Genomic DNA, 16,140 nt, shown 5'->3' with positions numbered 1-16,140 from the left:
CTGGCATTTAGGAGCAAATTGCTGATCATCAGTTACTCCCATACGTTACCAGATTTTCATTTCAACCAATCAACTAGTTGGATGGTTGGACAGAAAATGTTTACGTGTGTATGCAGCTTTACTTTTCAATCCTGAAAATCTCACTACTGTACATTACACCTGTATAACTCTCCAAATGTGAAAAGAAAGATACATATTTATATTTTAGTGCTAATTACTGCACATTAATAAATTATAAATAAAGATTACTAGGACAAAAAGGGGAAAACAGTGGGTGATTATAGCAGAAGTATCTGGTGACTACTGTGCATTCCAGAGAATCTCATCGCCATCTAGTGGACACTAAACATTGCACCTCTCATACAGTACTTTCCACTTAAACTGGCCATATTCTAGAACAGAGGTTCCCAAACACAGTCCTCAAGGCTCCCCAACAGTTCAGGTTTTAGAGATATCCATGGTTCAGCACAGGTGGTTAAATCAAATTGACTGAGGTACAAATTAAGTAACCTGTGATCAAGCATGAATAGCCTTAAAACCTGGACTGTTAGGTTGCCTTGAGGACCGAGTTTGGGAACTTCTGCTCTAGAATGATATTGTTCCAACCAGTCAACTAATTGTCTATGGTACAAAATGTGTATTGTTCCAACCAGTCAACTAGTTGTATATGGTAGCAAATGATCATCTGCCATTTGCTCCCAAATGCTTAGGAAATCGGAAACACTTGTTCAAAGTAGCTGGAGTAATTAATAATGTTTCATGTATCTCAACTGGATGGACGATGATGGTTTCAGTGTAAGGAAAAGTTGAAAGTTATTTGGACAAACTACAGGTCCCATCTGGCCCTGGTGCCATTTTTGGCAGCTTGGCCTTGCTGGGGCTTGCAGTTCACCAAAGAGAAAATGTGTTTTGTTTTTCTTTATTTTTAATCCTTTATTACCCCCATACCCCATGCACCTTTTTTGCAGGCCCCAGTCCCCTGGGAAAGCCAGCCCTGGTGCCACCTGGCATGTGGCTGTCTGGAATCATAGTGGGGGGACCTCCACACTGCAGGGACCCTCTCTATGGTTATAGAGCCCAGTCTGGCAATGCCTAGTACTGGTTACCCTGATTTCTGGTAGGAGCCCACGTAGTTCATCTATCAGTGTATGCTCAGCTTAACACAGGAGACATAATTGGCAATTCAATTTAGTTGACCACCTCAAAATTGCACCATAAGTGGGTATGAGATGGAGGATCAATCATAAGCTGCGGTCTTTATGCAAAAAGTGATTATCAATAGAATAAAAAAAATAGATCATTACAGGTGACAGATGGCATAAAAAGTACACACTTATGTAATAATGCTTGCATTTTCCCTGTCCTCACAGTTCATATCAATGGACCATGTGGCTTGCAGGCATCCTCCTGCATTGTCCACTAAATAATATACCCTTTTCACTTGTAGGGTTGGCCATTGACCATCACAGATTATCAACCATCGATGACCGAGTTTGCCACCGATGGCAGATATCCGATGGTTTGCCGCCACCGTTGGCACAGAGCCCCACAATGTTTTTTAATCCTCTCCCCATTAGCGCAGCCACACGACACGTCAGGCAGTGAGAGAGCGGAGACTGCTGCAGCAACAGTCTCCTCTCATTGCCGAATAAGCCGATTGGCTGTGATGCTATACAGGCGAGAAGAGTTACAGGTAGGGGCGATCGTACTGATCGACCTCCATACCCTGTAGCCGCCCCCCCTGTGCTGAGCATGCTTTGAGGTCTATCTCTTCTTTAGAGTTCTTTAGAGGGGCTGCTCACCATTGGTGAGTCAGTGGGTGCATTCTGTATAGCTCCTCAGAAATTCAGGTGTAAGATGATTTTTGGCTGCTCCATCTGATTATTGCACAGTGTGCGCACAGCACCCAGGGCCAATTATCGCGTAGAAAGCAGTAGAATCGAACTCTTTGGGGTAAATTTACTAAAGTGTGAGCTAAAACTGATCCGCTGTGCCAAGTGTTTTTGTTGTTATTTTTCATTTGGGAGATCATGTAAGAAGAGCTCTTCTGCCATAGGTTTAATATTTGCGTTAAGCTTACCATTTTATGCCTCAGCTAAGGCGTGAGATAAGGCTTTGGCTAATATTATAGTACTTGAAAAAATGCCAAAACCTGTGATGTGAATATTAAATCCTAAAATCATATGGTTTTATAAATTTGTCTCTTCTGAAGCCTTTCCCGATCTAGCTCCATTTACTACATGTCATGTCACTGTCCCTCCCTGGTAGCCCTATATAAATGTGTAAAATGTCCAATGTCTAAAATGGCCCTTTTCCCTGCACGTGTTGTTGTCACCGGCAGAATATTGCAGACTTATGTTCCTGTTCTTCCTCTTATCATTGTTATCAGCGACTTACCTGGGGATTGTAAAAAGTCAACTTCTTTTGTAGACACCGCCTAATGGATTTCTTAGGTAGGTTAGGGATACCCGCATCATCTGACATGGCTGGCGTAGAATCACAGTCAGGATTACTTGTACTGGATATATCTGTCAGGTCTGAAACATTGTCAGGAAGTTTAAATATATATCTGAGTATATGGTACACTATAGTGAAAAAAAATGGCGCAATGTGCTATAATTTTATTACAATAATGTAGCTCATCATATACAGAAACATCACATGAAATAATGGCATAAGTGACACTTACATGGTAGTAATACCAGCTTTTCTGGCGTCCGGCAATGTTCATCAGAAGAATTCAAGGATAGTTCAGCATATGGATAATTATGTGTGTGTTCTAGGCTTTGTTCTTGACAATAGTGCCATCTTGTGGAGATTGGGCTACTTGCCCTAGGAATCTTTTGTGCATGTCTTCTAAAGATGCTTCTTTTGAATCTAGAATATGAAATCTTTCCAAACTCTGGTGTCTAAGAGGAAGACGAAATAAACTGCTGAATAAATATAAGCCTAAACTAAAAATGATTTGGACATGACAAAATCTTTGCCAAAGACAACTCAAATATCTTTAAAGACAAATAAACCGATTTTGAACTTTTACAATTTGCGCAATAAACCAGGTTAGATTAAAATGAGATAGTAACGCACCCATGTTTTCCTTAGTGCTAAGGGCCTGATTCAGAGAAGTACGCTATTCTGATATTTGCGCAGTTGAACATGCGTCTAAGTTGCACTGCGCATGCATCAAGGTATATTACCGTATTCGCTTGCAGTGACTACTTAAGCGCAGAGTGATTGACAGTCAGGGAGCGTTTGGGGGAGGTAATGGGGAGTGGCAGCAAAGAACGCAGGCGTGACGTGACCATTTCCGCGGTGCGTCTGTGATCCTGTACACAGTGAAAGTGGCTCTGGAGTCTCAGTACGCGCAGCCATTCTACGCGACCATAGAGCTTCTCTGAAATCCGATTATCGAAGGATCTGTGACCGATGCTGCGTCTTTGCACGCATATGCATACAGGATCGCAGCAGCGATGGCATTAGCGTACATGTCTAAATTAGGTCCTTAATGCAGTAAAAGAAATCTGGAAAGCTGCTATAAATACTGTTAGTCCAGATGCACAATAGGGATCATAAACCAACAAAGCGGAATAGAAAAAAAAAGCAAAAACACATAGTAACCAATCAGACACTAGGGGTAAATTTACTAAAGTGAGAGTTTTTAGAAGTGAGTTTCAAAAGTGATGTTGCCCATAGCAACCAATCAGATTCTACTTAACTTTTAACTAGCATCTTCTAGAAGGTAATAGCTAGAATCTGATTGGTTGCTATGGGCAACATCACTTTTAAAACTCACTTCTAAAAACTCTCACTTTAGTAAATTTACCCATAGCATTCATCGCTCCAGTTTTTATTGGGGCATAGCAGGACCTCTTCATAGCAGCAGTGATTTACATCCGTGATAAAACTCGCTGTGTATGATAAATGATGCTCCAGCCAAACAGCTCCCAACTGTCATTTTTCAAACAGATAACAGTTGGGAGCTGATTGGCTGGAGCACCATTATCATACGTGACAAGTTTTATCACTTGTTGTGAATGCTACAACTCATTGATAAATGAGGCCCTGAGACGGACAATGTGGTTCATATATTTGCTATATTTTTGTGTATACATCTTAATAATAAAAAGGTGCGTCTTCCACTGACAATTTGCCCAAGTGATTTATTTAACCCACGTGGAGGTACTGGAAAGGCCAGGGGCAATGCATAAGGCTGACCTATGGGGAGACCAGTCCCTAAACATTAACCCGATATCCTCACAGTCTAAACAATGAAATCTTTATCATATAGATGGCACAGTATATGCGCAGTGTTTAACACTGGATGAAATGAAATTGCAATTGGCCAGTATTGATGGATTTATACATATAGTAAATTGTTTATGCTGTTTATAAACAACAGAAATAGTACAATAAGCCTGCAGGGCACATTATCTACAGATAGTCACAGTGTTTCCCACCTAACACACAATCATTAAACCCTCCTCTGTTCTATCCAGAGGGCAGAGAAAGCATCTGGTCTCCAGTTACAGTCTCTCTGCTCCTCCCCAAATTGCATTCCAGGGACTTGCTGAAACTTCCCTGCAAAATCTCCAAAATGGAGACTCTGCCACCTCCTTACCCCTTAAAATGTTCTTCCCCAAAGGCTAAAGTGTTCCTTGTCTTCTTCTCCATGGTTCTGTGTACGGCAGTGCTCTTTATTTTACAGCTAAAGCTACTTAAGCCCAAAGTAAAAGACTTTTATACATATGAAGTGAAGGATTCCACGGGGAGGACAGTGTCACTCAGCAAATACAGAGGCAAAGTAAGTACATACTCATTGCATGTATGCCTGGCTGGTTGCACCTATTTGACTTGACAGTAGATAACACTGTAAACAATCAACAGGGTGTCGAAAGTATTTAACTGCAACACAAAATGGGTCGTATAATGTATATGTGAGCTGTTATTTATACTTGCATGGTGAATCGTAGCTAAGATCCAACATGCTCCGCCTTTTTATCTATCGTACTGTTTTATTTATATATATATATATATATATATATATACAGACACCCATTTACTTGGAGATATATCTAGCATTTAGCACACACTGGTGGGATATAAGAAGGTGAGAGTGAAATCTATGTGATGTTGTTATTGCTAAGTGTCACATCCAGGCCATGGACAGACGTGTGAGAGTCCTGTTTGCCAGTAATGGGTGGCACATGGCACAACACATGCAAGTGAGCATGCATACAGTCCCTGCAGTGCCACAGTGTCATCATATACAGTTTTCTGGTCTCTGTCTCCTGCAGGCATCTCTGGTTGTAAACGTGGCGAGCGCCTGCCAGCACACAGATGAGAACTACAGAACACTGCAGGAACTGCAGAGGGAGTTTGGGCCGTCCCACTTCAATGTCCTCGCTTTCCCCTGCAATCAGTTCGGAAACGGAGAACCAAGTGCGAACCATGAAATACAATCATTTGCTAAAAGGAACTATGGCGTAACATTCCCAATATTCAGCAAAATAAGAATTATAGGTACTGAAGCAGAACCTGCATTCCGTTTCCTTGTAGGTAAGTATCTACCTTTGTGTGCTACTGATATTCAAGAATTGTTTACACTATTATTATTATTAGCTTTTATTTATAAGGTGCCTCAAATGATCTGCAGCGCCGTACATAGGGGGTGAACAGAGAACATACTAAACAGTATTAAACAATGCAGGCAACAACCAATAATACATAATACATAATTCCACAATACAAAATTATACAATGACCAAACAACAACAAAGTGACAACCAGCTAAATCCAAATATGGCCACTGCATTTATCACCCAGTGGATTACGTCTCAGACGACTTCATCAGGGGTACTTTAATCCTTTTACAAGTAACAACTGGTTTGAATTAGGGATGTGCAGGCTCGGTTCTACTCGGTTCCGTTCGGTTCTTTTTACCGGATCTTATTGGGTTTCAGCTGTCACGAGTTTTGGATAGCCAATAAGATTCGGTAAAAAGAACCGAACGGAACCGAGTAGAACCGAGCCTGCACATCCCTAGTTTGAATGGTTCCTTATTTGATATTTATGACTGAAATCTGAGCCAGTGGGGAATGCCCAGTGGAGTCAGTCCAAGAAGGACTGAGGCAGACCAGTCAGGGCAGTGGACCTTGGAGCAGAGGGCCAGGAGGCCGTGTCCAGACCTGCAGACAGGCAGGAAGGAAGTTGTAGCAGCCAAGCCAGGCCAGGAGGCCAGTGTCTCAACCTGTGAGAGACAGGACTATAAAGACTGAGAGGTCTATTTACTAAGCAGTATTAGGAGACAGAGTGAAAAGTGATAAGGTGCCAGCCAATCAGCTTCCAACTGTCATTTTTCAAACACAGCCTGTGAGATGACAGTTGGGAGCTGATTGGCTGGCACCTTATCACTTTCTAATCACTTTTCACTCTGTCTCCTAACACTGCTTAGTAAATAGACCCCTGAGACTGTGTTCATTTTGCAGACTAGCTGTCCATTATAGAGAGGGGCCAAGCAGTGAGGTAAGCGCAGAGGGCTAGGTCGTTTATAATTTTGTTCCTGAAATGCTGACAGGAAAGCTCCATTTATTTTCATTTTAACCTGTAAAGTAAATCTGCATGTGGACCCTTAGGGCTATATTTACAAAAGTGTGGGTTTTTAGAAGTGGTGATGTTGCCCATAGCAACCAATCAGATTCTAGCTATTAACTTCTAGAAGGTGCTAGAAAAATGTTAAGTAGACTCTGATTGGTTGCTCTGTTATTTCTTACAATTGTTGTATGTTTTTAATTTGATTTTGTCCTTTAATTCAGGATGATTGCTTGTGTGCAGACATATGGCATTATTTATAGAGATATTCTGAGTACTAATTATTCTCAGGAAGTGAGTGAAGTTACTATGTTATATTATGTATACACCGAGCTCTGTGTGCCAAGGAGTGACACCTTTCTCTCATCTCATAGAAAAATGATGAAAGGAGGAGGGGGGGGCAGTTCCAGTTGCCTGTACATCCCCCTCCCCACACACTACAAGTGGCTTAAATCATGACCGCACCGTAGTATATAATACGATCTTACTAGAGCTGCACCCACAAAATGCAGTATAAGGAATGGAACGGAGCTGCTGTGCATGCTCAGTGGCAGCAGCTTCTCTTATTAAGTCTGCTGTATGCTTGGATCATAGCCCTCAAGCAGAACCAGAGAGCAGCTGCCTGCAAGAAGAGACTGGTGTCTTACCCTGAGGTGGGAGAATGTGTGCTTAGAAAGCTCAGATATTCTCTCCTACTGGTTATATTATGTATGTTTATTTATTATAGCATGTTTAAATAAATAAATTAATTAATTCTAAAATACACCCCAATATCATATAATATAGACAACGAGGAGAGTGGTACCCGCAATCAGCCAATCTAGTGATGTGACCAATCATCGCCATTGTGTATGTGCATCAGCTCCGGCACCAATAACTATCTACTTGTTTTTGTTGCTGTTGTTTAGAATCAACAAAAAAAGAGCCAAGATGGAACTTTTGGAAATATTTGGTTAACCCACAAGGCCAAGTGGTGAAAACGTGGAGACCCGAGGAGCACATTGCCAGTATAAAGACTGATGTGGTATCTGTTGTCAGAGAAATTATCAAGAAGAGAAAGGAAGACCTTTGAAGTTAGAAGAAGCTTCTCTGTTGAACTGTGAACAGCAGGAGTCATAGGAAGCTTTGGGTTTTATTTTTTTTACTTTTAATTTTTTTTTTAAGGTGTTTTTTACTGTTTTTAACAATTCTTAAGTTTTTAGTATTTTTAACATCTTACTTAAAGAGTTGTTCAGGCCGAGCAAAGGTATTTATTTAAAAAGGGAAAATGCCATTGTGTTGCTGTGCAGTTACTGTACTTACGGCAACCAATCAGACATCAGTCGTCATTAGACTCCACTAGACTACTGACATGTCTTTGACTGCAATAGGTAACTGCAAATGATTGATCTTCCCACCATGTTACTAAATTAGCCCAAAACAGTCTATTACCCTGGAGCGGGCTTGCAGTACTCCAGCTGTTGTGGAACTATAAGTTCCAGCAGTGACTTTTATTTTCTGCTTTTGGAGAATTACAGGATGCCTAAAGGTGCGTATCCACTAGAAGATAGTGGAACGACAGTACGATTACAACATTGTAATCGTACAGTCGTTCCTGTTCCCCTGCAGTGCCTACACTGAACGATATGTCGCTCAGCAGTATTAGGAGACAGAGTGAAAAGTGATAAGAAAGTGATAAGGTGCCAGCCGATCATCTCCCAACTGCCATCTCACAGGCTGTGTTTGAAAAATGACAGTTGGGAGCTGATTGGCTGGCACCTTATCACTTTCTTATCACTTTTCACTCTGTCTCCTAACACTGCTTAGTAAATAGACCCATCAGTGTAGTCACCCTCCCTCATCCCTGAACATGGTCAATCTGTCGTTAACAGCAGATTGACCAGCATGTTCAGGAGATGATTGATGTTGAAAATGATCAGCGGGAGCGCGCATCGCTGGTCGTTTTTTTACATTTTCATGCCCGATTCATGCAAGATTAATAAGCGTTGGAACAATAACAATATCGTTATCGTTCAGTCGCTCATTTTAATCGGCAAGTGGATACGCGGCATTGCTCCCTACGGATAAAGTGTGGGTTTTTAAAAGTGGAGTTGTTGCCCATAGCAACCAATCATATTCTACTTATCATTTATCTAGCACACAGGTTCTCAAACTCGGTCCTCAGGACCCCAAACAGTGCATGTTTTCCAGGTTTCCCCACAGAATCACTAGTGAAATAATTAGTTCCAACTGTGGATCTTTTAAAATGTGTCAGTGAGTAACGAATACACCTGTGCATCTGCTGGGTGACCTGGAAAACGTGAATTGTGTGGGGTACTGAGGTCCGAGTTTGAGAACATTCTAGAAGATAATAGCTAGAATCGGATTTGTTGCTATGGGCAACAACTCAACTTCTAAAAACCCGCACTTTAGTAAATATAACTCCTAGAGTGTGACTGTGTAGATTACATAATTGATAATTATATTATATTTCCCTTTTAATTAGCTGTGAAAGTTGCGCATAAGACATCTGGACAACTGGTCAACAAGTGTTTAAATTAGAGATGTGCAGGTTTGATTTTACTCGGTTGTTTTCGCCACATTAGCGCAAGTTCGGATTTATCTCATTGGCTTGCCTAAACACGTGAGAGCCGGATAGCCAATAAGATAAATCAGTACTAATCCAAACTTGCGCTAATGTGGCGAAAAGAACCGAGTAAAACCGAGACGCACATCTCTAGTTTACATGGTATCTTTAATCATAAACTCTAGTTACTCTGTTACCAAAACAACCATTGACATAACCAAAAATTTTAAATGTTGTTGCTTTCCTGGGGAAAGCGATAAACCTGAAGCCTACAAGCAGCGCTAAGTTTCCACGGCGTGCGGCGACAGTGACCGGCACCTTACAACTGACCAGCCATAGATCATTGTGATGCCTGTGCGTCTGCTGCTTTCAAGGACCAATATCATGGAAAATCATGTTGTGAAAATGAAGTGTGTGTCTGGTTGTCTGTGCTGAATAAAATGGGAGTATTTCAGTGTTTTTCTGGTTTAATTTTGCCTGAGTACCGTGGCTGTTATCAACAGATGTGTGGACAAATAAGGATCTTTACACCAAAATGATCCTTGCCCCTAATTTTTACTGGCAATGTAAAGAAAATAGGATAACGCCTTCCCTTTATCTTCACCAAATTGATCACATAGGGCTTCCATCTTCCTCTTCCCGTTGATCGGGCTGGAGTGAGTGCAGTGGAACTGTAGGAGAAGAGATCTGCTACAGTATCACTGGTGCATGCGTTTGGTGGTGAGTGGATTGCACTGTAGCACGTACAACATGTGGGTTTAAGAAGTATGTTATATTTCTTTGTCTCAAAGAGCACAAGCAATGTCACATTTTTTAGATTATTACTCTTTATATATTTTATTTCAGTGTAGCTTACTTCCCAGAGGATAGTTCACCTCCTCGGCTTCCCCTGAGCTTTCACATACATGACACCAGGGCTGTCCAACAGAGCATGCGTCCTACGCTTTGTACGTACAGAGTCGCAGTAGCGATTGAGACATGAGAATTGCATAGACGGAGAATCGGCACCTAGCATGGGGCAGGTGCAGTCTCGATGGTGCAACCGGCTGCAATGGCTGAAGACGTACCAGGTGGAATCGTTGCATCTAAAGACGCACAAAGTGGTTGTCCCAGTCCTTGCACATTCAGACGCACTTGTGTACCCCAGAGATAGTGCTTATACTTAGCATTTGGCATTAAGTCGCAGATGCAACGCTAAAGCGGTCACAGTAGCGCGCGACTCACAATCAGCAACATAATGTTCCGCTCCACAAGTTCACATTTAATTTACTATTGCTGTTACTTGTACAGAAGTCATTATTAGTTGATGTGAAACTTTAAAAAAAAAAAAGAAAACTTCCATGAGCTCAGCACAGGAATATGATCTAAGTTTGTTTTCTATAGAGTTGATTCCTTACCGATGTGCTTACCAACAACTTAATAATCATTTTCCAAACACCAACATTGCTGTGCTGATACAGTAAAATGCAATGTGAATGTTACTGTCAGAGGTTGTCATATTTTACTGTTCTGCAATTTTTACTTGCTGACAGGCAAAAAAAAAATGTACTCATGCTTAGTGGCTGTCAGTCCTTTGATAATAATTTGCAGAGAGTTTGTCAATATTAGTAAATAGAAAGAGCTGCAACACATGACCTAATATTGCAAAAAGTCTAAATGCAGCCAGTCTACAGACCTCTATATGTGTGGGCCACAGTGAGTGAGGATCAAAGTATTGTATTAAACCCTGTAATAAATCACAGCTCAGCGCTGTCCCACTGCATTTGAACTTGTATGTAATTGGTATAGAGAGTGACAGCTTGCTAGGTTTAGTACTGTGATGATAGGAGGACTGAGCCTGCTGAAGAGACTGTAATGGTTTTAATGCTTGTAAGCTCTGCCCAGCATTTTGCCATGTATTCCTCCAATAGGGTGCGAGAGGGAAGGACGTAGTAGCATAATTATACCTGCTCACCACCTGCCTGCCAACCATCTGAGTCCTCTGGCTCACTCTCCTTGTGCTATCTACTGGAACTATTAGTACAAGGGGAATGACAACCAGAGTAAGCACAGGAATGGCAGGGATCTGGGGTAGCTAGTGCTGGTGACTGGTAGCAAGGGGGTTGGGAGGGCAGATAAATAAACCAGTCTGCCAGTCTGTCAGCACATGTGTGTAAAGCTGGGTACACACTATACAATACTTACTTAACAAGCAATGTAACATCCGATATCGTGTCTACACACTATACAATTGACCCTTCCAGTCCTTACTATTATCTGTCCTAATGATTGGCTGGAAAGATGGGATCTCTGTACACACTGTTGGTCGTCAGACCGTACATACTGCAAAATGTGAACGATACTGTCACCAAATTTATTGCAACTCTCTCGCATACTGGAAGATCTAATCATGTGATCTGACCAATTTCTGTGCGATAACCGGAGCTCGTACGTGCATATGCATTATACAATTCTTGTGCCGATCCTAAAATTCCCTGCTGACCAGCCCGATAATTGTGTAGTGTGTACCCGGCTTCAGGGATAGTCAGTAAAACTCTGGACAAAGGCCAAAATTTGCATTTTAACATCTCTTTAAGGGCTCTATTCATTATGTTAATTATCGGGGTCTGAACGGACCCCAGATAATTAACATTCCTACTTGCTGCAAGCGCCAGAGCAATTCATCATTGCTCCGGCGCAGAGACAGCTGATCCGAAAATCAGCTGTCTCCACAAGTGTTTTCACTGCTCCTTTCGGATTTCACTGCTCGTTTCGGAGCAGTGAGCCAAGTGCGCTTGCATGCCCTACAGGTCACGCATACGCACAAGAGCCGCATAGTAGTAATGTAGGAAAGCAAAAAAAATATTATAGAATCTGGAACCACCATTTTTTTGTAGTCTAAACATTTTGTCACCCTCCCAACTCAACCTCCGAGCATGAGTAAGGGCTCACATTCAATACCCTGTATCTGCTACTACTGAGTTTTCATGTTTTGCCCTTTTCCAACTCACTATAAATTGAAAATTCTAAACAACATTCTTCTAACGTGTATACAGATACATAATGTATTACCATTAATAGGTTACAATGTATGCATATTTGTATTACTGATGTCAGTATATAACAATACTGATGTCAGTATATAATACAATGTAAATACACTGTTATCCCTACAGGATCCACATTTTGCTATTCTAGCACTGATAACGTTATCTTTAGTTGTGTGATGAAAGGACAGTCAACTAGGTGTTAACATTTTGAAAAACAATATTGTGTGAGCTCATGTGTGTCACTTTTCTGAATGAAAATCAATGTATTAAACTAACAGAAGTATAATTAATTATATGCAACAAAATAATTATAATCTACACAGTACATTGTTTGGAATAAATGTAATTTTAACGTAGCACAGGTTTGTAATGGCTTCTGCAGAAGTAATACAGAATCTTTCCACAGGAATCAAACAGCTCTTTCAGTACTACAGGGGAACCCATAACCCCCCTCCAACTCCCCCCGCCCCGGGGTCTCCCACAAACTTTCCTATACCACCCGCCACCTTATCACCAGATGACATGACATGTGCTGATGTGGTAGTGTACGTAGTAGCTGACAGTTATATCACAGCTAACTAACAATACACTGCCTAATCACCACATACAAAATATACTAACTTTATTCTGTGTTTCCTGGGTTGTATGTGAGGTTATTAAAAAATGATCGAACACTCACAAATACAACACACATGAAGCACTGACTAAAGAAAGTACAGTTTTTAACCCAGATACAAAGAACATTGCATCCAAATTCTGCATAGAATAGACATTTTGCTTTTGTCAGTACGATATAATAATTGTAAAGTGTATAAACAACAATACAGCTCAAACAATTTGTTTTATACACCATGTTCTAAAAACACGATCAGCAATTATATGAATCATTTTGATATTTTTACAAATCCTTCATAAGAAGAATATGAATAAGCATGGAAAAAAGTAGACTATATCCAGATGATGAAACCAATAGACATTTATCAAACCTCATTAAAAAAAAATTTGATATTTGTTATTTTTGTTGTTATATTTTCTTATTGTGGCTGAATAATAAAATACCATTATTCTAAATCTGTCAGGAAATGTTAGTGTTTCTATTATACAGGAAGAAAAATGCAGTTCTGTCGATGAATATGCACGCAGAAAGGGGGCAGATGCAAGTTAACCGGTGTATTAGAGTTACCAACCAGCTAACATTACACTGCCTTCCTTCCACACACAGTTGAAGAAATTGTGTTTCTAAAGTTTTGTGATTGATGTCTGACCTCAGCTGCAGGTGGCAGAGTATTAGCCACTGCTGATCTGTAGAGGAAGCAGCCAGCTAAAAATACACTGCCTATCTGAAGCAGATACACTGCACATGAATCACTTTGGTGACACGCTATTTCTTCATGAGAAATTATTGAGAAAAAAAAAAGGTTTGGTCAATTTGCAAGCCATACAGTTTGCATTTTGAGTATCTTTATGAGGAAGGTGCTGTATATGATGTACTTTCACCAGATTCCACAAGATGGCGCAGTTACTCTTTCGATCGAAGCCTGATGATGTAAAAGTGTGGAGTGCATCTAGCAACTGTCAGTCAGCAGCTTACAACAGCCAGCTAGCAATGCACTGCCTCACTGGTCCATCATATTCCACTCTAGCGCTTTGTATGGACTTGTTCACATAATGTAATGATGATATCCTACTACTTAGATGTTATGGTGTTATTCCATTACAGTGTCAATCAAGCAAAGGATTTCCAAAGTGATACCACCTTTCCTTCACCCAAATATTTATATTCTATGTACATTCGTATTCCACGAATTAGTGCAGTAGAAGTACAGTATATAGAGTAAATCTAAATACTTCTCTAGAAAACAAAGTGCCTACACAGAAGAGCCATTGCATGCTTTGTTCTTCGTGTACTGTATATTCACATTTCTTAAATAGAGAGGGAATTACATACTCACACAATATACATCAACAACAATGAATGTAAAAAAGAAAAGTTATATGTGCAATTGCCTACTTACAACATGGACAATAATAAAAAAGCTATTGATACATCACATTATAATTTACTATCAAGTATCCAGGTAACAAACATCCGTACTAACCTTGCTTATTTTCTGCAAACTCGATTTTCTGCTCCTTTTCAAATTTCTTCCGAGAATTTTCATAATACCCCCCTTAGAGGAAAATAGTAACAATTGTTATTACACAGCATCTCTCAACGTTATACAAACTTCGATAATATCTCTAATAATAAAACATCTCACTTTACAATACACTCTAATAATAAACATTCCACTGTACAATGCACTCTAATCATAAAACATTTCACTGTACAATACACTCTAATAATAAACATTCCACTGTACAATACACTCTAATAATAAACATTTCACTGTACAATACACTCTAATCATAAAACATTTCACTGTACAATACACTCTAATAATAAACATTCCACTGTACAATACATTCCAATAATAAACATTTCACTGTACAATACACTCTAATCATAAAACATCTCACTGTACAATGCACTCTAATAATAAACATTTCACTGTACAATACACTCTAATAATAAACATTCCACTGTACAATACACTCTAATAATAAACATTTCACTGTACAATACACTCTAATCATAAAACATCTCACTGTACAATGCACTCTAATAATAAACATTTCACTGTACAATGCACTCTAATAATAAAATGTCACTGTACAATGTACTCTAATAATAAAACAACTCACTGTACAATGTACTCTAATAATAAAACAACTCACTGTACAATGCACTCTAGGGGGTAAATTTACTAAAGTGAGAGTTTTTAGAAATGAGTTTTAAAAGTGATGTTGCCCATAGCAACCAATCAGATTCTAGCTATTAACTTCTAGACGGTGCTATTTAAATGTTAGGTAGAATCTGATTGGTTGCTATGGGCAACATCACTTTTAAAACTCACTTCTAAAAACTCTCACTTTAGTGAATTTACCCCTAATAATAAACATTTCACTGTTCAATGCACTCATATAATAAAAATCTCACTGTACAATGCACTCTAATAATAAAACATCTCACTGTACAATGCACTCTAATAATAAAAATCTCACTGTACAATGCACTCTAATAATAAAACATCTCACTGTACAATGCACTCTAATAACAACACATCTCACTGTACAATGCATTTTAATAACAACACATCTCACTGTACAATGCACTCTAATAATAAAACATTTTACTGTACAATGCATTTTAATAACAACACATCTCACTGTACAATGCACTCTAATAAAACATGTCACTGTTCAAAACACTCTAATAACAACACATCTCACTGTACAATGCACTCTAATAAAACATGTCACTGTTCAAAACACTCTAATAACAACACATCTCACTGTACAATGCACTCTAATAACAACACATCTCACTGTACAATGCACTCTAATTATAAAACATCACTAATAATAAAGTATCTCACTGTACAATTCACTCTAATAATAAAACATCTCACTGTACAATGCACTCTCTAATAATAAAACAACTCACTGTACAATATACACTTACCCACATCACATTATCGTCTGGTTTGATCTTAGGGAATGACAGCTTTTCCAATTTCCACTCCATATTTTGTTCTACAGGAGACTCAGTTGCAGTCTTCTGCTTATCTACCTGGATCTCTTTGTGTCTGCAGTAAGCCCTGCTGCCCTGCTCCCATGGGGGACTATTCTCCTATATAAAGGTGGCAAGCGAGCGGCTGGTGTAGCGGGAATCACCTGTGCTGCTACGTGATTGGTTGCTGAGTAGGAAAGGTTGGATGTGTGACGTCACGGCAGGGATTCCCTCTGCTCTAGCTGCAGTGTAATGGTACTGGTGCTCACTTCCCCTGGAGGCTGAGAGGGGCGGCTGCAGCAGCGGGAAAACTCTGATCCTTGTATCTTATTGGCTGGCGTTTC

General features: G+C 39.9%; 2 protein-coding genes across 3 annotated transcripts in view; one reads left to right on the top strand and one right to left on the bottom strand.

Moving 5' to 3' along the window:
* Positions 1 to 15,878, bottom strand: part of CDC20B (cell division cycle 20B) — a 33,411-nt gene extending 17,533 nt beyond the window's left edge. Inside the window, exons 1-4 of one of the 2 annotated variants that reach the window (XM_088469478.1) lie at positions 15,749 to 15,878; positions 14,283 to 14,354; positions 2,690 to 2,909; positions 2,398 to 2,537 (exon numbers count right to left, since the gene is read on the bottom strand). In XM_088469478.1, coding sequence (XP_088325604.1) covers positions 2,398 to 2,537; positions 2,690 to 2,909; positions 14,283 to 14,354; positions 15,749 to 15,811 — 495 coding nt within the window. In that variant the 5' untranslated portion in view covers positions 15,812 to 15,878. The remainder of the gene's footprint in view (positions 1 to 2,397; positions 2,538 to 2,689; positions 2,910 to 14,282; positions 14,355 to 15,748) is intronic. The other variant, XM_088469479.1, reaches the window with a different exon arrangement.
* Positions 4,569 to 8,239, top strand: GPX8 (glutathione peroxidase 8 (putative)). The gene is made up of 3 exons (XM_088469477.1): positions 4,569 to 4,801; positions 5,295 to 5,556; positions 7,497 to 8,239. The coding sequence occupies exons 1-3, from the start codon at positions 4,595 to 4,597 to the stop codon at positions 7,658 to 7,660; spliced, it is 633 nt and encodes a 210-aa protein (XP_088325603.1). The 5' UTR covers positions 4,569 to 4,594; the 3' UTR covers positions 7,661 to 8,239.
* Positions 15,879 to 16,140: the final 262 nt, after the last annotated feature.

The sequence above is a fragment of the Taudactylus pleione genome, unplaced genomic scaffold (genome assembly GCF_031769625.1).
Source record: "Taudactylus pleione unplaced genomic scaffold, aTauple2 ptg000092l, whole genome shotgun sequence".
Taxonomy (NCBI): Eukaryota; Metazoa; Chordata; class Amphibia; order Anura; family Myobatrachidae; genus Taudactylus; species Taudactylus pleione.
The sequence above is the reverse complement of the archived record's forward strand: the minus strand, read 5'-3'. Positions and strand labels throughout refer to the sequence as shown.